Here is a 25,479-nt window from a genome sequence, read left to right on the forward strand (position 1 = left end):
TATCCCGACCATGACAGGGGTAAAAAGTGTAATATATTAGGCCAGTAACTCCCCCCCTTCCTCCCTCGCCAGCCTCCCTCAGTTCTAACCTAAGGCCACAGTTACGAAGGCAGCTTATGGGAAAGTCACGTTCTCTGTGGTATTCTAGCGTTTTTCTTGGTATGTGGCGTTATCCCGGTGTTGCGCAAGGCCGGGTTTTGTTGAGAGAGAGAGAGAGAGTATTCTTGTTTTGTTAGAGCCGGTGTGCGTGTCTGTATAGTCGTGTGCATGTGTATGCTGGATATGTGATCTTGTGTATATATACAGTTTTGGTGTAGCCTGTGTGTGTGTGTGTGTGTGTATGCAGATGTGAGAATATGGGATTGTACAATACACCTTCACTCACACCTGGACACACGTGTGACCCCCCACCCTCACATCTGTGTACACATGCCTGCATACATACATACATACATGCATACATACGTACATATTAATACACTTGTCGACGCATACACAGGTTGCGTATACACATTCACACTAGTTCATGCGCATAAATACCTACCTACCTACACACACACACACACACACACACACACACACACACACACGGCACAAGTGTTAAGGTTGACGTCACACATATATTACGAACAAACACCGCTCTATCGCATAGGCATTAAATATTCCATCACATACTTGTACAGCGTTAGAGAGAGAGAGAGAGAGAGAGAGAGAGGAGAGGAGAGGAGAAAATACTCTAAGTTATCCCGACCATGACAGGGGTAAAAAGTTTAAAAAGAGCTGCATTTCTCTCTCTCTCTCTCTTTCTCTCTCTCTCTCTCTCTCTCTCTCTCAGTTGGCTGTGGGCATTGCATTGTTGACCTGCATAGTGATCGTGCACATACATCGCCTCAATAAAGTTTCAACAAGGCGTGATTCTCTGAGGCCCTTGTACTTTACCTTGTCAGCCATTCCATATCCTTGTATTTTATTTTAGCCATATCTCTGTTCTTGATCCTACTTGTGTTGTTTATTTATTCATTTAAGCGTAGGATTAATGATGATGCAAAGATTCACAGCCATGGTCATAGAGTAACCTCACAAAATTTTCACAGTCGCCTGATGAGAAGGTAGACTGTAGGGAAGGTAGGGCGGAAACCATTCTTGGACTGTCTCAGTATTGAAGACCAAATACAAGAAAATTGTAAATAAAAAGCAGTTAATCATAACCATTACCAAATGGGAGGAAGACAAGGAAAGTGGTTCTTCATCTCATAATGTCGAAATACTTGTTTGTTAAAGTTCAACAGATGTTGAATGCACAGTCTGGCCCAGTTGTTAAAACACATTAATCTTTTATAACCCAAGATCAGTCAGGTTAGAGTTATAAGGGAAGGGAAGTCGCCTTCCTCGTCAATGCATTCATTATGAAACAGTGCCTGGTGTGTTGGTAAAGGCTGTTCCTCATATCATCCTGAACAAAACAACCGCAGCCGCACGATTTTTCCACTCTGACAACCACAACGGCAGATCTGACATCTGACAATCGTGACATCACCAGTTAGAATAGTATTAGTCATTATCTTTCTCCTGGATAAGTGCAGGGCGGGATGTTTGCACTTTACCAAACTGGTGCAGGCTTGTTGGCAAGGGTGATAGTGCATATGACCTCTTGATTAAGAGGCTGTCGTTCCCCTTTCTAGCCACCCCCTTGCCTTAGTTGACGGCATATTAATCGAGGCAGGGGAGATGTCCGGGTTAATAACAAATGCGGAAGTCATGTCACTTGTCTTTGTTCGGGTGCTAGGACCTTCCTTAGCTGGCTAAAGTGTAGCATTTAAAAAATCGTAACTACTTTAGCAGATGACATTTTTTAAATTTTACTTTTGCTTTTACAGGCGATTTTATTCAGTATTTGAGAGACTCGTCCAATTGGAGGGGTTAGATATAGCTTTCATTAACCCCTTTATTGCTAGACGTATCTCTCGAAAAGTCATATTTGGCTAGCATGATTAAGACCTAAATTACAATGTTGGAGTAAAAAAAAAAAATCAAATGGAATAACATTTATGGTCAATGTAAGAATACAGGACTGGCACCGTTACTCTTACTTTTATTTATTTATTTATTTATTTTCACCTTTACAACACAACATTGAGTTCTCATATCCGGATTTTGTATGCGTTCTTCCAGCATGTCCTCATTATGCTAATAGGAACCAAAATAATGCTGTAAAAAAAAGATTGTTCGCATTTCCGGATTATTTAAGAATTCACCCAGTATAACCGATAATGCAGTAAAAAAAAAGAACGTTTATATTTCCGGATTATGTATGAATTCTTTCACCACATCCGATAACGCAGGAAAAAAAAAATGCGTTCTTATTTTCGGATTACTTATGGATTCGTCCAGTATACAGTAACCGATAGTGTAGTAAAAAGGGCGTTCGCATTTCCGGATTAACAATGAATTATTTCACCTTATCCTCATCATGCTTATGCTTCAAGAACCAGGATACTGCAAAGTCGCGTTCGAGTTTCCGGATTATGTTGATGGGACGGAATGGGCGTGTTAATTCCGGGTTGGGCTTCAGTCCGGGGCGGCTGCGGGAAGGTGAGGGGGTCCTTCTGGCGGCTTTTTCTGTGTGCCCCTGACCCACTGGCGAGGCGCAGAGGGTAGGTAAGGTAAAGACAGGGAGGGAGTAAGATAAAGACAAATGCAGGGACAAAGCAGGGGGGAGGGAGGTAAGGGGAGGTGAGGTAGGGCTTGGCAGGGTGGTGTGGGTATGGGGAAGGAATGTAGGATAAGACAGGGCAGGGGATGGTAGGGTAATAGAAGGTAGGATAGGGTAAAACAGGATAGGGGAGGGCAGGGTAAGAGAATGTAGGGCAGGGCAGGGGAACGCAGAAAGGTAGGGTAAGAAAAGGTAGGGTAGGACAGGACAAAGCAGTGATATGTAGGCAGGCTAGGGTAGGGCAGGACTGGTCAGGGTGAGTTAGAGAAAGAGAAGGTAGGGCAGGGCAGGGCATAGCAGAGGGAAGGATAAGAGAAGGTAAGATACGGCAGGGCAGGGCAGGGCGGGGTGGGGCGGGGTAGAGGAGAGAGAGGTAGGGTAAAGTAGACTGGTGTAAATAAGGGTAGGTGGAAGGATTGAGTAGGGTCAGATAAGGGTAGGTGAAAGGGCAAGGGCTGGTCTGAGTGTGGTGAAAGTACAGTACTCAGAGTGTAAGAAAGGTTGGGCAGGATGGGAAGGGAGATGAGGAGAGGAAGACGGGGGAGGAAGAGGAGGAAGAAAGTTGAGGAGACCGTGAAGGAGGAGGACTTGTAGTGGTGGTGATCCGTGATGGAAAGGCTTGGATGAACCCCGGGATTAGGCGTATGGGAAGAGGGTCAACCGCTTCTCTACGAGGGGTATTCGCTAAGCTTAAGAATATAACAGCCGTGTCCAGTAAGGGAGGGATATTTCTCTCCTCCCATCAGAATTACAGTTTTTGAGCAGTATATAAATAATCTTTGGCCTTCGTGACTGTTTCCTCACAAAACAAAGGAAGAATAGAGGAGAAAGATAAAAATAAGGTTCACTTCATATTTTAACGCGTGCGTGGCATGTCCGCCCCAGCCTCTAAAGGTGACTGACTTCGAGAGTTTGAAGTGTGACCATTACGAAATTAAAGGACTGAAGGTGACCGCTATGAAATTTAAAGGGCTAAAGGTGGCCGTTATGGAATTTAAAGGACTAAAAGTGACCTTTAGGGAGTTTAAAGGTCTGAAGGTGGCCGTTATGGAATATAAAGGTCTGAAAGTGGCCGTTAGGGAATTTAAATGATTCAGATTGGCAGTTGAGGAGGTAGAAGAGCTGAACCTGGCAATTAAAGAATTTGAAAGGGTGTGTATGTGTGACGGTTAAAGAGTCTGAAAGGTTGCAGGTGACCGTTAGGGAGTCTGAAGGGGTAATAATGACTGAGACAAAGTTTAAGAGACCGAAGATGTCCGGCGGTATCTTGTGTGTTGTGGGGACGACTGAGGAAGCTGGTGTGGGCGTGAGTGTGGCAGTGGGAAATGAGATGATACAGGATAGACACTGATGGCGCTGACGGAGCCGTCCCTGCAACACACGAGAAATCGCACGGCTTGGTGGAAGAGGAGTGTTAAATATGCCAACCTGTATAGTATCGTTACTGACCCTGTTATTATTTATTGCAGGGTCAGACTCTACTGTGTTTCTACATCCCTTCCATAACACTTCTTCGTGACTGGCATCTAGTGTTATTATATTGCGACAACGCAATATTCAAGATGCAGAGGTGACAGTTTTAGGGCAAGTTAGAGTAAAATGGGTATAAAAGCGCTATGAAGTAGTTGTTGACCCTGTTGTCGACGGATGGGTGACCGTGGGTGCCAGAAAGTAGTCCCAGAAACCTCTGACGCCACGGCCAAACAAGGTCAACGTTCCCGCCGCGCCCCAAGTGCAGTTTTGACACCACGCCATGCGACACAAACAGCACGTAGCCCAATGGTTGCCTTTTGTCGGCCCAGGATGTTTTTTTTATACTTGCGGTAAAAGTTAAAGCTCTTCGAAGGATTAATAGTGCTGATGGCATGTTTTATTATATAGTACGGCGCTGAGGAGAAGCCTACATATAATGGCGCTGTGCACCCTGGGTAGAGCGAAGCAACTGTGGCGTCCACCCTGGAGCCAAACCTCCCCTTATTTCCCAGCACCTCTCCTTGGGAAGGACCCTGGTCCGACCTTGATGAGGCTCTGCCACAAGGGGGTGACTGTTCCTTACAGTGTTTGTACTGTGCTGTGCCATGCCGTTGCATATATGTGGTCAACGGGTCTGCTTTGCCACACTGATCGGGGTTAAGCAATAACAGTTAGCCTGTATAGAAAGATGATGATAATAATGATAATGGTTGTTCTTTATGGTACAACCTTCACGCCCAGAATAATGGGTCAGGAATGGTACTAGGAGTATAATGGAGGCATTATCTGGGTGACAGGCCTGACCAGCCCACGGGGTCCATGGTGATGAGGCCTACGGGGGGAGGGCGAGTGAGAGGCGGGAGATGGGGGTCAAGTTGGGTCGGGGAGAGGCGGGGGGTTGGAACAAGGTCACGAGGCCTGCCCTGACTCCCTGCCCTTTACCACATCTGTCCTCGTCATCACATCCAGTGTTGCGAAAGTGGTGGCATGTCCGTGTGTGTGTGTGTGTGTGTGTGTGTGTGTGTGTGTGTGTTGAGGTCAGTGTGGCGTGAGAGTTGCAGCGTCACGTGGCACACACACACACACACACACACACACACACACACACACACACACACACACACACACACACACACACACACACACACACACACACACACATTTTCCTACAGTCTCTCCCAGGTCTCTCCCCGGTTCACGTCTCGGTATTCCCGCTTCCAACAGTTTCTTCCCATTTTACTTTCACCTTAAATATCCGTCTGTCTATCTGTCTATATATCAGTTTTTCTGTCTGTCTATATATCTATCTATCTGACAATCTATCTGTCTGTCTAATATATCTATCTATGAGCCAGTAGTACTCCGCTTCCACAATTTTGCTCTCAACCGATGCATTATCTTTATACAGTACTTTGTTTTCGGTATTTGTGATTTTTTACTCTCTCTCTCTCTCTCCTTTAGGCCTTACACCGACATTCACTTTACCTTGGTGTATTAATAGTCACACTTTCTACAATCCATCTCACTGACAGCCCAGAAGAGAAGGCTGAGGAATGCTGTGTTTTGGCGGGAATTTCAGGTTCAAAATCATCTCGACTTCTATTTAATCGCACAAGAGGTGGGATCATGTCGCTATAACGATATAATTACCACGTATCGCTCTGTAACCTAAAGTCATGTGCGCCGAATTCGGTTAAATACAGTATACTACAATAAGTTAGGCACGTGGATGAGACGGTACGTGGTTTGTTTACATACGAAAAGCCAAGATCAAAAGCAATGCGGAACTCAATATCTGGATACATTTGGAACTATTTTGCCTGAGGAAAATTTCGTGACTAAACCCGCCTTGGAACTAGGGATCACTTGCACGGTTTTTCTTACGAGAATCAAGATGAATTCGAAAGTATTGTTAAGTGAGTTTGACTTCAAAATTTCCTCAAGAATCATTTTTTGATTCACTTGCAATCCAGTGAAGGTGAGTTTTAGCTTGGAAGTTTTTATTGACGTAATTTTTAGTCAGTACGATTCTTGATTCATGTACTGTGACAGTAGAGAAAAAAAAGTTACACTTGCCGACGAATGTAATTTATAAATAGTGTATGTATGTTTGTTTGGTTGTATGTTTGTATGCATGTATCAGTTCATGTATGTGTGTGTGTGTGTGTGTGTGTATGTATTTGGGTTAAGGTAATATGTACGGTACGTTATAAGGTGAAACGGAGGGAGGAGGGGGAAGAATGGCGTTCGCTCAGTTGTCTAGATAAATGTCGAGGCGCTACACTTAGCCACTTACCCTAGTCCTTGCAGTGGTGGCCGCCCTTGCTGGTATAACAGTATAGTGCAGGAAACTTGTCTTACGGTTACTTAATAATAAAAAAGGAAAAAAAATACATATATATTTGGACAGGAGGCACATAATTGAAATCCACCTGTGAGAATGTTAGGCGAGGTGACAGTAAAAAAAAAAAAAGAAAGAAAGGAAGAAAAAAAAGGCGTCATAATAAAAAGGAAAAATCTTATAACCAGATAGAACACACACACACACACACACACACACACACACACACACACTGAAGAATTTAAGTACAACAGCAGTCTTTATGGCTAAGTGAAAGGAGTGGATATTCCTCCTAAAACAGCTCAGAGATAGAGATAGATAGATAGACAGATAGATGGACGATTGATAGAGAGAGAGAGAGAGAGAGAGAGAGAGAGAGAGAGAGAGAGAGAGAGAGATGAAGTTTGTTAAGTTACATCATAGCTACTTGCACCTTACTAAGCAATCTCCTTCAAATTACAGTAACTACGATTCTTCTCAGCCTGTCTCTGGACGATTCAATTTTACATAACGATAGCCCTGACAGTAGTGATCAGAAACTTCAAGAATCTCTCCACTGTGATGACCATTTACGTATTGGAAATGTTGGGTGGGAGAGAGACAGGTTATTAGAGTTTGAATTCTTTATTTTCTCAAACTTTTGGGCTACACAGAACGTTAGAGAGAGAGAGAGAGAGAGAGAGAGATTAAGTTCTGTGTCTCTCACCCAACATTTCCACGTGTACAAATTTACGTATTTTTTGTTACCATTGTAATTCTTTCACCTTGACTTGGCAAAGATGTTCGTCCATTTGCTGCGTATTTCACTTAGTGGTAAAGACAATACTACGGCTCTACATCCTTTCCATAGCATTTTTTCATGACTAGCAGCATAATCTAGTGTTAATCTCTCGTTACAACTCATTATTCAAGATAGAGGTGGTAGTTTTAGGTCAGGTTAGAATAAAAAACGGCACAGACGTCGATTTTACACAGGAAAAAAAATCCCATTGAATTGGTTAAGGGTGACTATACTCTGTTTACTCTAACTTGGCCTAAAACTGCCATCTGTTTGTCTGGAATGGCGAGTTGTAACAGTATATTAACTCAAGAATGTGGTGCAAGTCACAAAGAAGTGCTGTGGAAAGGATGTATAGAGGTAGCACTGTCTTTTCCTGACACTGAGTTTTGTGAAACAGACTGCAAAAGGACGAAAATAGGGGGGTAAGTGAAGGTAAAGGAAGTAGATTTGGCTGAGTGAACAGATTATTTTTACTGTTGTTGTTGTTGTTATTATTATTATTATTATTATTATTATTATTATCGGATACGTTTGTGTGAAGCTACAGAATGTGGTGAATGTTTGTGGCGTATCCGGTAGAGCCAGGATTCCTTTGGCTTGAATGATGGGTGAATGGAAGCGTGGCCTATTGGATTGGGCAGGTTTGTGCTGTCTGGACATTGCTACTCCTCACCCTGCCCTTTGGTGGGAAAGTAGGTCCGGATGATGATGATGACTATTACTATTATGAGCAGAGGACACCTGTAGTCTGGTGTATGGATTTTTTCTTTATTTTTCTTTAAAATGTAAAAAAATAAATATACAAATAAAAAATAAAGATCTGTTCATGTATTTTACCGCCCATTTTGTGCTAGGCAGACGAGCTTACAGTGGAAAAAATACAAAAATAATTATAATGAAATCATATATTTTTTCTGCGCGAAGCCAATAGTATTACAGTATTTTAGTAACTCGTTTTCTCATCCCCGTCATTACGCGTATGCTTGTGAAGGTGATTGCTAGCGTGTGTCGGAGAGAGAGAGAGAGAGAGAGAGAGAGAGAGAGAGAGAGAGAGAGAGAGAGAGAGAGACAGAGAGAGAGAGACAGAGAGAAATTGGTAAGTCGAATATAGTTGTTTTACTTTAACTTGGCTCATTTTGTCATTTTCCAGCTTATTTCACGTAGCTCAGTGGCAGAATAAGACAATACTTCCAAAGCACTTCTTCATGACTGCCCCCCCCCCCCGTCTCTCTCTCTCTCTCTGTCCAATCTATATCGATATTAAAAAAGGCAAACAACATACAATATCACAGCAACGGGCAATATGCAGAATAAATCGCTAAGAAGTGCTAGGAAACCATTTAAACCAAGGAGAATACGAGAGGTGCATCAGTGCCCGGACAGAGGAAAGTTCCCCAGTGCAGTCTGATTGTGCAACTCGGCCAAACACACATTGTTGTCTGCTGCACGGGGGAAAACATTCTGAAAATTGCGGAAATAGTTGAGTTGTGCGCTTTCGAGTTTGACAATTGTAAGTGTTTGAGTAGGCAAAAATTCCATTTTTGCAGCATGAAAATATACTAACATGCATTAAAGCATTTTAAATTTTACTAAAATAGGCACCGCTCAGTCCTACATAATCTGATGTTTGGTGCTGTAAATTTGATTAAGGTTGCATTTTTAGAGAATGAAGACTTATCCACATATACTGCAGACATTTAAATTATCAAGGAAATCGGCCCGAATTGTGTTCTAACAAATGCGAAAAGAATGAAATGAAACATCAATCATTATGGAGCAACTTGTATTCTCATACATCCAGTACCACCGTAAGAAACCAAGGTGAACCGCTACCTGGCCTGTCTAACTCCTTCCCCCCCCCTCTCTCTCTCTCTCTCTCTCTCTCCCAATCCAGCATCTTTATTTACCTGTTTGCCTACCTGTATACGGTGTGTGTGTGTGTGTGTGTGTGTGTGTGTATATATATATATATATATATATATATATATATATATATATATATATATATATATATATATATTTGTGTGTGTGTGTGTGTGTGTGTCAGTCCAGCATCTTTATTTACTTGTGTACCTACTGTTTATATTTACTACCTGGTCTTGCGTACCCACCTACCTACTTACCTACCCTTCTATCTGTCTACCTACCTTTCTACGTGTCCGTCTACCTTTCCTTACCAGCCAATTTTTCTGTACCTACTGACCTACTTACCCATACTTTTTACCTACCTACTTACCTACTAACTTGCCTGTACCTACTAATTTATCTACCAGCCTACTAACCTACTTACCCGACAGTTCTACCTTCCTGTGTACTTAACTGTTCGTCTACTAACAAGCCTCTCTCCCCTTCCTTCATTCCTAATATGTGCTGAGAGAGAGAGAGAGAGAGAGAGAGAGAGAGAGAGAGAGAGAGAATATAAACAGGTAGGCAGATAGGTAAAATGGATGCTGTATTAAGAGAGAGAGAGAGAGAGAGAGAGAGAGAGAGAGAGAATATAAACAGGTAGGCAGACAGGTAAAATGGATGCTGTATTGAGAGAGAGAGAGAGAGAGAGAGAGAGAGAGAGAGAGAGAGAGAGAGAGAGAGAGAGACCGCCATGTCGCACCAGATGACCTTGCTTCTTCACCACCAAACCAGCCCCACTTGCACCACCACCACCACCACCACTGTCACCACCACACTCACTATCACGACTGGAACCATCACCATCACCACTATCACCACCGCCATCCCTGTCACCATAACGACTGGAATCATCACTATCACCACCTGTCTTGATCACCACTATCACCCGTCATTATCACCATCACCACTATCAGCACCAATCATCACCACTACCACTTTCTAGAACCATCATCAGCACTATCCCAGTCAGCCTACCACTGTTACTCGTACCACAATCACCTGTCAGTCACTACCGTCATAACCTGCACCACTACCACTATCGCTACCACTACCACCACCATCACCATCATTACAACTGTCATCACCGTCACGACTGTTACTATTTCGTCCACTGTCACCATTACCATCGACACACACACACACACACACACACACACACACACACACACACACACACACACACATACACACACACACACACACACACACTAAACCCTATCCCTTCCTCTCCACAGCTGCTGGGCGTGAGTGAGGTGCTGCGCCGGATCTACCACCTTGTTCAGGACGCCAAAAAACAGGCCGAACTTCCAGCCGACACCGTACTGGAGGCCCTGGTAAGTGACGACGGTGAAAAATGATAGTAAATAATCGTGAAAAACCTAGTCTGTACTTCATGTCACAATTAAAGAGCTCTGCTTTCACTCGACACTGTATTAGAGGCAATGGTAAGTGACGACGGTGAAAAATGATAATAAATAGTCGTGAAAAACATAATTTGTACTTCATGTCACAACCTTCGCTATCCACCTCCTTAGCACTAAGGCTTCTGTTGTACTGCATTGTATTTTAAGTTGTACGTAACATATCTTCCTCAGTGATTATTCTGGCCATTACACTTCACCATCCTCTTGTCCGCTACTTGCAAATTATGTTGATGAAGAAGTTATATCAATAACATAAAGTACTAAGATGGGAAAAGCAAGTAAATCGCATAGGGAGAGGTGTTAGGAACCTCTACTTATAATTCGAGGACGTGGTTAAGTGGCAGGGAAGATGGTAAAGAGGGAAGGGGTAGAGAGGTGAAGGAAAATGGGTAGATATACAGTAGAGATGGAAGAAAATGGGTAGACGTAGATGGAAAAGAAGGGGTAGATAGAGAGATGGAAGAAAAGGGGTAGATAGAGATGAAAAGGGGTAGAAGGGGTAGATAGAGATGAAAGAAAAGGGGTAGATTGAGAGAAGGAAAACGGGCAGATAGAGAGATGGAAGAAAAGAGGTAGATATAGAGATGGAAGAAAAGGGGTAGATAGAGATGGAAGAAAAAGGGCAGAAGGAGATGGAAAAAAGGGGTAGATAGGACGAGGTAAGAGGGTAGAACGGGACGGTAAAGGATTGGAAGCTGATGAAAGGCTGAAAGGGACAGGAGAGGAACGGGAGAGATTGGAAAAGGGTTGAGAAATAGAAAAGGAGTTGAGAGGGATAGAAAATGGAGTGACGAGGAAGAAGGGGGTGAAGGAAGGCAAAAATGGGGAGAAAGAAATGGGAATAAACAAGAAAATATGTATGAAAAAATAATGGTAAGAAGGAAAACCAGAAACAGCGATATGGGAAAGGAGGAAGGCCAAGAAAATGTTAGAGAGGGAGGGGAAGGAAGAGAAGGTATTGGAGAAGGAAGAGAAGGTATTGGAGAAGGAAGAGAAGGTATTGGAGAAGAAGGAAGAGAAGATTTTGGAGGAGAAGGAAGAGGAGGTTTCAGAGGAGGATGAGAAGAGGAGGTATTAGTGAAGGAGATTGTGGTGGTGGTGGTACGCAAAGGAATGGATGAGAGGAATGTCTGGAGGCAGACTTAGAGAGAGAGAGAGAACGTGTAAATAGCATTTAAAAATCCGTTAGAGTATTATGCCCTGCGTCTTAAAATAGATCCTGTTGTAATGCTAGTTCTTTGGCCTAAATGTAGTAATTATGCTGTGGATGATGTTTAAATGAGAGAGAGAGAGAGAGAGAGAGAGAGAGAGAGAGAGAGAGAGAGAGAGAGAGAGAGAGAGAGAGAGAGAGAGAACAGATGACCGACAATAAAGAGATATTAGCAGAAGAGGGGTATATGGGAGGTAGAAAAGAAGGAATGAAGGAAAAAGAAAATAAGGAGGGAGACGGTAGGAAGGAGAGAGAGAGAGAGAGAGAGAGAGAGAGAATTTTTTTGAGTTTTTTATATGGGGAAATATTTCCCCGAGCTAGACCTTGACAGATCACATCGCCCCGCTAGGTGATGGGAGAGCACTACCCCTCCCAGCAGGGCAGCTGCTCGGGTTGGGCGCGAACTCTCGACCCTTTGTTCTCGAGTCAGGCGCTCTACCACTGAGCCACCCCCAAGAAAGAGAGGGGGGTGGGGAAGGAAGAGGAATGTAAGAATAGTGGAAAAGCGGGGACAGAGAGAGTAAGAATAGAAGAGGTAAAGAAAAGGGAAGGAAGAAAGAGACGGGAGGAGGAAGAGAGGGAAAGGAGACTGGGAAAAGGAGGAAGAGGAGGAGGACAGAAAGAAAGGAGAAGGAAGAAAGGGGGATAGAGGAGGAGGAAGGATAGAGGAAGTGAGTAGGGAAGTAGGAAGTAAATATAAGAGAAGGAAAAAGGAATGAAGAAAGATGGAAGGAGGGGAAGGTTCGTTTACAGGAGAGAATGAAAGGGAAAGTGAAGAACATAAGGAGGGAAAGTGATTATGGAACAGGAAATAGAGAGGGAAAGGGAAGGACGGGAAGACGATGAGAGGGAGACGGAGGTCGGAGGGAACGGGAGATGGCAAGATACAAGGGGGGAGGGGGAGGGATGGAGGGGGGACAATAGGAAGGGGATGGAGGGGAGGGGGGACAAAGGGACGAGGAGGGGATGGAGGGGAGGGGGGACAAAGGGACGAGGAGGGGATGGAGGGTAAAGGAAGATACATATTTTTCCCAAGTGTTATTTTTGTTATATCCTTTTAATCAGTCGGTTATTTTACGTACCTGGGATAATTATTACTGAGGCGGGTGATCTCTATAATCGTTCCCTCGTATCATTCTTTTAGGCGTCTGTTCAGTCAGTCAGGCAGTCAGCGGGAGATCTCAGACCAAGGATAATTCTAAAACTATTGATGATAGTGGTAAAATTGTCACAGAAGAAAACAGATAAGGAAATGTAGGGGGGAAAAAAAAAAGAAAGGAAGAAATGAAGAGCCAGAAAAGAAAATAGGCTGCTAGACTCAACTTAATAATAATCATAATAATAAAAAAAAATCAGCAAATAGAGAAAATACTGAGGACATGAGCTTCTGTTGATGGTGAGGGTGCGCTTGGGTGAGTAAATGTTGGGCTTGTGGAAACACTGAACACTGGATCATGACCCAGATAAAGGTCAATAACTTGTGATTGTGATATGCATCGGTGAATGAAGGAGGGAGGGAAAAGTGAGAGTGGGTGGGGAAGGAGAGAGGAAGGGAGACAGGGAAGGGGAAAGGAGAGGAAGGGAGGAAGACGGAGAGAGCGGGCGAGGGAGAGGAAGAGGCAGAGGGGAAGGGAGTGGGAAGGAGGGAAGGGAAAGGTTTTACATTACCGTGAACAGTTCCAGTGGTACATATTGCATTAACATACGTTTGTAATTTTAACCGAACGGAGGTAGATCAGAGGGGAAGGAGAGGATAGGATGCACCTTTAGGGTAAGGGGGGGATGGACATGGGAAAGGAGTGTGAAGGAGAGGGAAAGGGGAGAGCAGGAGAGGAGGCGAGGGATAGGAAGGGAGAAGGAGAGAGGGTGGTGAGGGAAGTGGAAGGGAGGGAGGGAGAAGGAGAGAGGGAGGGGAGGGGCATAGAGAGAGGTTGAGAGCGAGAGAGGTGCTGGTTAGGGTGGAGGGAGATAGAGTGGAAGGAGAAGGGATAGGAGGTAAGCTGAGTAAGGAGGAGTCGGGGGAGGTAGGAGGGGATGGGAAGTAGCGAGGAATGTTAGTAAGAGGGAGGAAAGTAGTGGATAGGAAAGATGATGATGAAGGGCAGAAGGAAGGGAGATACGAGTAAGGGTGCTGGAGAGGAGATAAGGGGAGGAGTGTGAAGATAAGAATGGAGAAAAGTAGGGAGAGAAAGGAGGAAGACGTGGGACAGAAGGGAGGGAAGGTTGATGAAGGGAGGGAGATAAGAGAGAGTAAAACAAGAGTATGGTCTTGAAATGTGAGGAAGAAGTGGCACAGGAAGAAGATAAGGAAGAGGAATGGGAGATAAGAGGTAGGAGACAGGATTGGGGATACATGGGGAAGGAAGGCTGTGTCAGAGAGGAAGATAAGGGGATATAGGGAGATTAGGGGTAGGAAGGAAGTAACGGAGGGGGAGAAAGATAAGGTCGGAGGGAAGACGAAAATGAGGCGAGAATGATAAAGTTGTTGGGAGGAGAAACATGAGGAGAGGTGAAAGGGAGGAAGGAAGCAGAGGAGGGGGGAGAAGATAAGGTTGGAGGGAGGAGGAAAGTGAGGAGCGAGGAAACGAGGGGGATTAGAGAAGTAGAGGAGGGGGAAAAAGATAATGTTGAAGGGAGGAAGAAAATGAGGAGATTGAAGGTGAAAGGGAGGAAGGATGTAGTAGGGGGAAGAAAGATACGGTTGGAGGGAGGAGGAAAGTGGAGAGAGAGAAGGTGAAAGGGATGGGAGGCCAGGGAAAGAGTGAATGTGAAAAAAAAAAAAAAAAGTTGTGTGAAGGAAGACTACATGAAAAAGTTAAACAGAAACAAACCTATCGGATATAACTGTGTGCGTGTGTGTGTGTGTGTGTGTGAGAGAGAGAGAGAGAGAGAGAGAGAGAGAATGGCCAGAGTGAAAGGAATGTTTTTAACTAAATGTACGCCCCTAACTAACGACTTACGTTCATATTTACAGTTCTTCCATTCAAATGTTCACTTTCTTTTTCACCTTGGCATTGCTCTCTCTCTCTCTCTCTCTCTCTCGTTATCAATCCCTATTTTGCATTTTGAGTCAGCTGAGTGGATTGAAGTATATTCTTTTCCTTTAGGAAATGTCATATTTTACTGAGTATGGAAGGTGTTGGCAAGAGAGCAAGTGGTGGATAGTGTATACAGGGTGGTCTTTAAAGTACTGCAGGTATCTTTGTGTTACGGGGATGCTCAGTCTGCTGGTGTGGGTGTGGCAATGGGAAAGAAAATTCACCTGGCAAGAGTATTGTATATGGACCACCCTGTATTATCCTTAATTAGTTTTAGTACAGATTGAGTTAGTGGAAAAGTTTATGACTGGAACTACGTCTGCTATCCTACTGTGCTATTCGTGAAAAAAAGACCAGGATTGTAAAATGAACAATTGTGTTTTGCAGTTTGGGGGAATGTTTAAGTACTTTTCCTTTTGAATCACAGTCACTTTCACAATTTTTTAAAGTTAGAATCAAATAATCTGATGGCAGTCTGAGTAATATTAAACTTACATAACTGCAGTGAAGAGGTTAATGGTTAAACTGACAAGAAATTAATCTCCTACTGATATCAGGGGACGATATCTCCCTTCCTGCACCTGTACTAATCATTTAGACATCAGCTGAGGCAATAAAACTTACGATTGTAGTATCAGGTGAAATTAATTGAATGTCGACCTGTTTATCTGGTAAAAGGGCTTGAATGTTGGGACTCGTCTGTGTCATGACGTGGCTCACCGTAATTTAAAAATTTTCCCTAAGTAGTTGAAGGTAATGTAAAGATATGGTTTCTCTAACCTCTTCAATATATTGGTCCTTCACAGTTTATTCTTGCTACCTCTGGATGGTTATATTCAGTTTAAGATATATCTCTTGTACTGAAGGGGTTAATGAAGGCTGTAGGCAATCTAACCCCTCCAGTTTGAAGTCTCTTCCAAGTTAAAACAAAATTATCTGACGTTAGCATAAATAAAAACTCATGTGTGCATTAGAAAACAAAAAAAATCATCCCTTGATTAATCCTATCTATCTATCTATTGCCAGATGCCTCAATCCCATACAGGGTGGACACAAACAAATCGCCTTCACATCGCCCTGTCCCCCACTTCCCTGCTTCCAACTCACACCCCCTTCTCTCATATACCTGTCCACCCCATCCTTCCATCTCATCCTTGGCCTCCCCCTCCCTCTAAATCCACTTAACTATTTTTTGTTTTTATTGTAATTTTGCTCTTTCCTGACACTTTTATTCCCTTCATTGACACCTTCACTTCTAGGTTATTCTCCTAAGCTAATTAAAATTATCAGGTTGAAAAAAAAAATGAATAAATAAATAAATGAAAAGTATCTCACTGTATTGAAGTGGTTGAAAATTTCAATAAGAATGAAATTGTTCATATAAAGTTCACCTTTTCTGGATGGACTGAATGATGTGGGCTGCAAATTAGTTGGGAAATACACCATAACACTGCATTCTACATACCAGTAGGCTTCATTCACAGAAATAAGAAAATGGCAATTTGGGACATTCCTTTACCCTCTAACAATGACATGAATCTACTGGCAGGCATTTTGATTCAGTCTGGGAGCAGTCTTCCATTATTTAGGGTTAGGAAGTCTTCAATAACCCTCTAATGATGAATCTTGACAGTTTTGTTTTTGCTACCCTCATATGATTATTTTCAGATTTGGAGTGGCCTCACATCATCTGAGGGATAAAAACAGTTTCCCTCATATGAAGACAAAAACCTTACTACTGTATTTTATAGACACTGTGGCTATAACTAAATGAATTTGTTGTTGCATGAGCATTAAGCAGTTACCATGCCTCATATTTTCAATACCTATGGAAGTTCTATCACTCTACCTTACCAGTTGATTTTTACACATGACATTAATATTCTCATCTGTGGTCTTTATGCCAGTTACAGTATGTTGATGTTAAGGAAGCCGTTTACCACCTCTTCCTTACCAGTTACAAAAGTTTTTATATTATACAGTAAATGCATTATTACTCACATCTGTGGTCTTCATGCCAACATCATGATATCAAAATACCTGTACTGTATAATAACACAAAGGGGGAAAAAAATAATGCGTAGTATAGGAGATAAATCATTAATGAAAAAGTGAGGAGACTACAACCCCACGTGCCTGGCTTATCTTGTCCTTGACCATGAACTTGAAGCATTACTGTAACTGCGTCATCAACCCAAGGTTATCATTTTATTGTTCTCTTCCTGCTATACTGTCCTTACTCTAACTTGGCCTAAAACTGTCACCTCTTCATCTTCAGTGTTGATATGTAATAAGAGATTAATGCACAGACATACTGGGTACAGCTAGTCACAAACAAGTGCTATGGAAAGGAGGTTGGGCTGTAGCATTGTCATATTGTGCCTATGAGGTGCACAAAAGTAGCTGCAAAAGGGCTAAAAATCTGGGTCAAGGTATGGTGAAGGAACGCTACCAGATTATTTTCCTCAGCTTGGGAGGAACTTCTGGTCAGCCTGCAGTTCACTAGGTTCACATTTCAGGTGAGTCTGGGGCCACAACAATAGGAACAGTAAAGTGGTATCTTGTTTAATTTTTTCATGGTACCTCCCTTTCCTTGGGGGAAGCAGCCTAGGTATATAGATATAGATAGACCGCAAGACAGAAATTATTCAGCATAAGAAAGATCAATACTGAAGCAGTCAGAAACAACCTTTATTAATCTTTTCACTATACATGTACTGTTATTGCATCTTAGTAATTTTATTGTAGCTACCCCTCAGATAGCTTCACTTAGCTTAAAGGTCTCTCATAAAGGAAGGGTTGAAGGAAGCTACTGGTACATCTAACCCCTTCAGTACAAAAAGTCTCCCAAGATGCATAAAATCATCAGCAGATAACAGAGATAAATATACTGTACTGTTCGTTCATTCATTTTTGAAGGCTGCAACATGCTCCTAACATTAACACTTCTCACTTTTTGCACCCATTTATCATCCCCCATTGACTCCACATACCCAGACCTTCTCAATCTACCTCTCCTCATCACAACACCAATACACTCCAGTCCCATCGTACCCCTCAACTCTTCCATCGTAAACCTAGACCCCCCAGGCCTTACACTCAGGGATGCACTGCACATCCACCTGATCATTGTAATTTCTGTACGTTTGAGCTTACGAATATCCTCTTCCTTTACTGCCCAAGTCTCACTACCATACAGCATTACACTCCCAACACATGCTGCATACAAAGATTCCTTAGCATGAAGGGAGAGCCTTCTCAGTGTCAGGAGAGACAACAGCTCTCAGAACTTCTTCCAACCACTCCTCACTCTAGCCATAGAGCTAGCTTCAGCCCCACCTCCAGCATATAACATATCTTTCAAATAACAGAACTCTTCCACACACTCAGGAGACTCACCAGCAAGTTCAATCCTTTCGCACTTGACAATCTCCACCTGCTCTCCCTAACACACCACACATATGAAATTAGCATTATCTTGCAGTCTACCTCTAATACCACTACATCTCTTATGCACCCACTTACCAGACACTGCACAAGATGGAATTACTTCCCCTCCACTCCTCAATCCCAAGCTTTCTTACTGCCCACTTCACCACCTCTCTAGGGACTCTGTCAAAGGCCTTCTCCAAATCAACAAAAACAAAGTACAGTTCCCTCTTCTTTCTCATATATTTTTCCTGAATCTGTCGAACAGTGAATATGGTATCAGTGGTCCCTTTGCCTGACATAAACCCAAACTGCATCTTATAAATATTCACTCATTCTCTAATCATACCTTTTAGAACTCTCTCCATTACCTTCATTATCTGGTCTAAAAGCTTTATGCATTTGACTGCAACAAATTCTCTCAGTTAAAGAAAATTGTATGTTGCTAGCCCACGGGAAATGCTCAGGTGCACCAGCCACAGTGAAAGAGTTAACGAACCTTAATCTCTTTATGAGGAATTAACCGCACTGCTTTATCAGTCCTTTGTGTATTACTGGGGAATGTTAATTACACAGATAAGAATTTCAAGGAGGTATGACGTCAAGAGTGAGGGTTTATTTCAATCATGTAATGCCATCAAGGGGAGTAGGCTGGTCAACTACCCTTCAATGTACTGGACTTTGGTAGCCTACACCTGAGGGGGTGATAAGGGACACAATTATTATTATTATTATTATTATTTTTTTTTTTTTGGGGGGGGTTAATGATGTCAAGAGTGTCAAGAGTGGTTACAGGTCTACAGTACACCATTTGTTTCCTTGAGACTCTTATGATATAATGATCATTTCACCTGATGATACTGTAATGATGTAAAAAAGGCAGTCCATGTTATATGTCCGGCATGAGTTGCAAAATATTACACTGTTTTCTGTACCATTAGTACTGTAATTGGGAGAAACTGACAAATCAGCTTTGTAGGCAGGCTTGGCACTGAAAAGGTTAATTTATATTTAATTTACAGTGAAGTAAACAGCAAAAATAACCCATAAAATGCAGATTATTATGGACTTACAGTAATAAATATGGTCTGTTAATTATGCAAGGCAATTTAGTTCCTGATATTAGAGATAAGTACTTTATATCTAAACATATTGTGATTTTGATAAAGCTTAAAAAATTATCTGTAGAGATAATGGGATAGATGTTCAGGAGTACAGTAACTTTGCCTCAAGATGCCTGGATGTTGCTGATGCTGCCGGAAAATATGGTATAATGTCACCTTCAATACCTCACCAAGAGCATAGGGGTCCAGGGCTAGCCAACTTAGTCCAGACATTTAAGGCAAGATTGACTATACTCTTTTTACCATCTCTATACTCCTTTTTACTCTAACTTGGCCTAACACTGCAATCTTTGCATCTTGAATGTTGAGTTGCAACTCTCTGTCTATCTCTCTATTGCCAGACGCCATAATCCCGTAAGGGGTGGCCATTTGACTTTGAGTTATTTGTTTTACGGGGAGGGGCACTAACCCTCCACCAACCCACTTGTTGACATGTAGGGAGTATGTATGGTTTGGTTGTATGGTTACCACCCTGCGTTGTAAATGGTTTCTTGGCCTACAGGAAACCATTTGGCTTGTCACTCAATGTAAAGCCACCTGTAAAGGAAAGAAAAGCAGTAAGAAGTGACAGGAAAGATGGGAGAAATACCACTGTTATATAATCCTACTCATGAGGGAGTGCAGTGGAAAGGATATAGAGCATAGTATTGTCTTATTTCTGCCAATGAACTATGTAAAATAATCTGCAAAAGGACAAGTTGTAACACCAGATTACCATAACACTGGAATACAATGCTAGGCATGAAGGAGTGCTATGGAAAGGATAGAGCTGTTGTATTTTCTTCTGCCACTGAACTATGTGAAATAAGCTGCAGAAGGATGAAATTCTGGGCCAAGTTAAGGTGAAAGAACTATATAGGTAGTTGCTCCTCCCTGAGTGGCATCATAGGAGCAATAAATCCCAATGGCATATCACCAGAACAAGACACACTGTACAGTATTCCAAAACTCTTCATCCCATATTTCAAAATGTCAAGCATGAGTACTGTACAGTTATGATACAGGCAGTTGTCATTTTTTTTTTTTTTCTAATAATACTTCAGTTTGATGACATTTTCTATTACACTCTTGCTGTCCTTAGATGATTTTATTTACTTCATGGTTGATTGTTTGAATGAGAAGGATTGACATATCCATCCATCTATTATCCAATCCTACATTGCCCCATGAGGAGCGTAGGAGCCCGGGGCTAGGCAGTTGGTCCCGACATTTAAGATGAGAGTGACCAGCCTCACTCATCCCTGAGTGACATTACATGAGCAATAAACTCCAACCACCCCTTGGATATAAACCTTCACCGGCTCAATCTGACTGGAGCGCAATAATTACCAATTAAATCACCAGGTGCCAAAATTTGGTTATATGGTTACCACCCAGCATAGTAAATAATTTCCTGGTGTACAGGAAACCATTTGGCTTGTCACTCAGTGTAGAGTCACCCACAGGCAGGAGGAGGAGGAAAGAATGATGGAAAAAAAGTTTTCTATTATATTCTTACTGTTGTTTGATGATTTTATTGATCTCAAGGTTGATTGTTCAAACTGGAAGGATTATAGCTTCATTAACCCTTTTGGTAGCAGAGGCCATTCTCAAAGCTGAATAAAATTGTCTGGAGACAGCAAGAATGTTAATAACGGTAAATACATAATAAACCTTCAAGGGGATATAGTCTGCCCTAAGTTACAGAATAACTGAATGGTATTTTACCACTGGTAACTGTAAAGCTGACTTACTATACTCATTTCATCTTAAACTGGCCCAGATTTTTTCCCCTTTTGCAGTCTATTTCTTGTAGCTCAGAGGTAGAATAAGATAATACTGTACTATGGCTGTATATTCTTTCCATAGCACTTCTTCATGACAAGCATCATATTCTCCTGCTAATCTGTAATTACCACATTAAAGATAGAGAGATGGCAATTTTAGGCCAAGTTAAAGAGAGCATAGTTCCCTCAAATTACAGTACACTCTACTAAACTGTACATGTCAGCTACAGTATATGGAAAAAGTGGTGATATTTTAGGATTTATTGTATCCCACGTAATTAGGACTGTCTATTTTTGTTGTTGTTGTTGACTATCTGTTGTGCTGTATTCAGAGTTTTTATCCTGGTACAGGGTTTGTGTCTTAGTGGGTGCGAGGAAGACGAGAAGAACCGTGAGCTTGAAGCAACTGTACAGGCTCAGTATCCCGACCTTGCACGCCACATCTCTGTTGCATCAGACACTTATGGATCCATAGCCACCGGCACACGCAAGGGTTAGTTAATCATACTGTACGTTATTAGCAGTGTGGTACTCTGTAAGATTTCTTCTGTATTTGACAAAAAATAATGAGACAATTTGTAGTGGTTTAGGTGTACTAGTACAAATGATTCTTCAACACTTATTTTTCAAATGTAGTCATACTGAAAACAAACTTAATACAGTATTAAAGTTGAAAGATCAGCACTAATCCATTGAAACCAATCAGTGACTCAGAAATAAAAATCAGAACACATTTAACAGAGTCTAAGAATGATATCACATAATTATATGCATAATAATACAGTAGCAGGTATTTAGCCTTGAAATTTAGTATCTGGTACTGACTTCCTTATAATCAGTTAGCTAAGCATAATGCACTGTGTTCCACTACATCAAATTGATGAAGAGTTTGTCATTTGTAGGGTTTTCATCCATAACAAATTGCCTAAGGCACAATATAAGCCTACATGAACTACCATACTGTTGGTGAATTTTCATGGTAATGGTAAATACCTGTACTGTAATTTCTTACTTAAATAAGCAAGACAATGATGGTAATGTGCATCACGTTTTGCAGGAGGCATTGTACTCATCAGTGGGACTGGGAGTAATGCCCTCTTAGTGAACCCCGATGGGTGCACCTTCCGCTGTGGAGGCTGGGGACACATACTGGGGGATGAGGGCAGTGGTGAGCAGTGGAAGGATTTTGTTGGAGTGCCAGGATATACAATACCGTAGTATCAAAAGCAAATGTTTGCCAACAGTCCTTTGCCAGCATGTTTTCCTTCCTCCCATGTACAGTGTACATCATTCTTCCCCAAATCAGCATCAGAGAGTATCCTGCCTCATATGTGTGTGTGTGTGTTTGTGTGTGTGTGTGTGTGTTTGTGTGTGTGTGTGTGTGTGCACGTGCGTGCGTGTGTGAGTGTGTGTGCGTGCGCATTCATATTGATATCACATGAAAATATTTTATATAATACCTTCCACTACCATAGGCAGCATGGAAGTGTTGGCAGACTTTGATTGTGATAATACAGCACACAGTCTAAGCTAAGGGCCTGTATTCTCATTTCTGCAGATAACATTTGAATAAAGTGTTGTATTTGTTATACCCTATGTGCAAGCTATATTGGTATTAAAATTAGTCTCCCTGCACCTCTTCCTTATCACTTTATTTGTGTACATGGAACATTGTTTCCCTCCTCCCCCCAAAAAAAAAAGTTAATCAGGATGTAATATGAAAAACAAATTCCTCAGGAAAAACTGTAAGGGGTCTCCTAAACCCATGAAAATGCAGCAAATAATACTGTATATAGTAAAGGGTGCCATATATACTTGCAGGTGTAACATGAGAAAGGATTACAGTTGTTCTGTGGCACCTGCTTTTTGTTCTTTACGACAATTAATCTATCTATCTATCTATAGCCCGATGCCCTAATCCTGCAAAGGGTGGCCGCAGACAAAACACCTCCAAGTCGCTCTGTCACCCACCATTTGCCTACTCTCCCCCCAACTCACTCCTCCCTCCCTCATATACCTCTCAACTCCACCCCTCTACCTCATCCTCAGTCTTCCCCTCCCTCTCCCTCCCTCCACCTCACCTGCATACATCCTCTTAGTCAGTCTTTCATTCTCCATTCTCTCTACATGTCCAAACCACCTCAGTGTATTTCTCATAATCTCAACCACATCCACTTCCACCCCACAACGTTTCTTCACTTCTTCATTCGTCAGCCTGTCCCTCCATGTCACTCCACATGCTCAAGTAACTCATTTCCATTGCTCTCACCCTTGACTTGTTCCCCTCTAGCAAGGTCCATGCCTCACTTCCATACATCAGGGTAGGGATTACAATACTATCATGCAGCGACTTCTTAACTTCCATACTCACCTCCCTATTTCTCATCACTGCTTTCAGTGAACCAACAACCCTCCTTCTCTGCTGTACCCTTTCAAGCACTTCATCCCCAAAAGTTCCATCCTTACTCATCACACTACCCAAGTACTTGAATGTACTCACATTCTCCATATCCTCATCATCCAACCTCACTGTGCATTCTGTGACTTCATTCCTCTCAAACACCATAACTTTACTCTTGTATACATTAACTTCCAGATTCCTCTTCCTACACACTCTCCCAAATTCATTCACCAAACCTTGCAGCTCCCATTCATCTTCACTCAACAATATTGTATCATCAGCAAACAGCAACACCGGAATCTTCCACATCTCGCCCTCATTCATTAGAGCCATCCCCACATCCACTGGCCTACCTTGCACCTCCTTTACAACCCCATCCATGTATGTATTAAACAGCCATGGAGACATCACACAACCCTCTTTCAGTCCCACATTGAGATCAAAGAACTCACTTAGCTCACCATCCACTCGCACAGTTAATGCCATTGTAAATTAGAGAAAAGTTACTTTGTACAGTATAATTTAAAAAATATATATATACTCTTAACGACCAAACATTGCCATCTCTCCACCTTGAATACCAAATTGTAACTATAAATGAAGGCTAAAATATGATGCTAGTCACAAAAAAGTGCTATGAAAAAGATGCTTAGCTGTAGCATTGTCGTCATTTCTCACTGAATTATGTGAAACAGGTTACAAAAGGAAGAAAATCTGGGTTAGGTTAAAGTCAAAAGGATCTAGTAAGGTTGCTGCACAAATGTCATCCTCTGGCTATTGTGGTATGCATTCTCTTCTGACATTCCACTTTACTGCAGGATACTGGATAGCAGCCCGGGGTGTGAAGCTACTCTTTGATGAGGATGACAACCTGATCGAGCCTCCATACAGTACAGAGAAGCTGAGGAGTATTATCTTTGCTCACTTTGGGATTAAGGACAGGTTAGTTAATTGAAATCCAGTACCATATCTAGAAACATACTTGATGGAAATCCCAGTTGATAATGTGTAGAATTTTTAATGTTACTCAGTAAATTTCATAATCACATCACTTTAACCCGTCGCATCCTGTTGAGGTAAATATGTTCCCGAACGTTTTGTCACTGTGACTCCCATTGATGTTAATAAATGCGCTGCAATTGCAAGGTCCGTCACTTGCACAGTTTTCAAGTTTCGGGTGTGATTTTTGGTACGTATACACGGGACACCTTCCTCTACCCGATGCCAGGCAGGGACAATGCCTTACCCCTCATCACCTCCCCCCCCACACCACTGTCTCGGCAACTCACCTGTTACCAATGACCTGGCCAGCAAAGACATGTCGCGCCATGGTACGAAATTCAGGGTGACAGTGATTCCCCAATCGATGACAATGTGGAGGACAAAGTTTACATGGCGTTAGAGGAAGAAACAATCAGAAGTGATGAGCAGATAACGTCGCCAAAGAGGGTGCAGTATGTCGATGTGTTTGGTGAGTGAAACAATCCTTAATCGCATATATTACTGTGTGAAAACCAACATACTCTTGTACTACATGTAAATTCGTACCAAATAAATAAATATCTACCTATCCTGAGTGGTTTGGAATAGTTACCCCTCCCACAGAAAATCTTCTCAGGAGCCTGGCTCAAGAGAACAGGGTACCAGGTAAGGGTAGGGTCACCTGTATTGGGCATTTTTAAGCTCAGTTGAGTACTTTCTTTCTGAATTTCCAATGTTTCTCATGGAACACGGAGGTTTTAGCCCCCCCCCCAAAAAAAAAAAAAAAAAAAAAAAAATGAAAATCTGCCTGGACTGGGGAAGGTCACTGGTGAAAAATCTGCCGGGACGTGGCAGGTTAATAACAACACTGTTATCAGTTATTCAATACT

General features: G+C 42.3%; 1 protein-coding gene across 1 annotated transcript; it reads left to right on the top strand.

The window, feature by feature from the left end:
• Positions 1 to 3,965: 3,965 nt before the first annotated feature.
• On the top strand, positions 3,966 to 25,259 carry Nagk (N-acetylglucosamine kinase). The gene is made up of 5 exons (XM_080267080.1): positions 3,966 to 4,019; positions 21,559 to 21,700; positions 22,265 to 22,375; positions 24,427 to 24,550; positions 25,214 to 25,259. Exons 1-5 carry the CDS (start codon positions 3,966 to 3,968, stop codon positions 25,257 to 25,259), a joined length of 477 nt encoding a protein of 158 aa, XP_080123206.1.
• The last annotated feature ends 220 nt before the right edge of the window (positions 25,260 to 25,479 follow it).

This window comes from Coenobita brevimanus, chromosome 23 (genome assembly GCF_032717465.1).
Source record: "Coenobita brevimanus isolate Jiangsu-jjx chromosome 23, ASM3271746v2, whole genome shotgun sequence".
Lineage (NCBI taxonomy): Eukaryota > Metazoa > Arthropoda > Malacostraca > Decapoda > Coenobitidae > Coenobita > Coenobita brevimanus.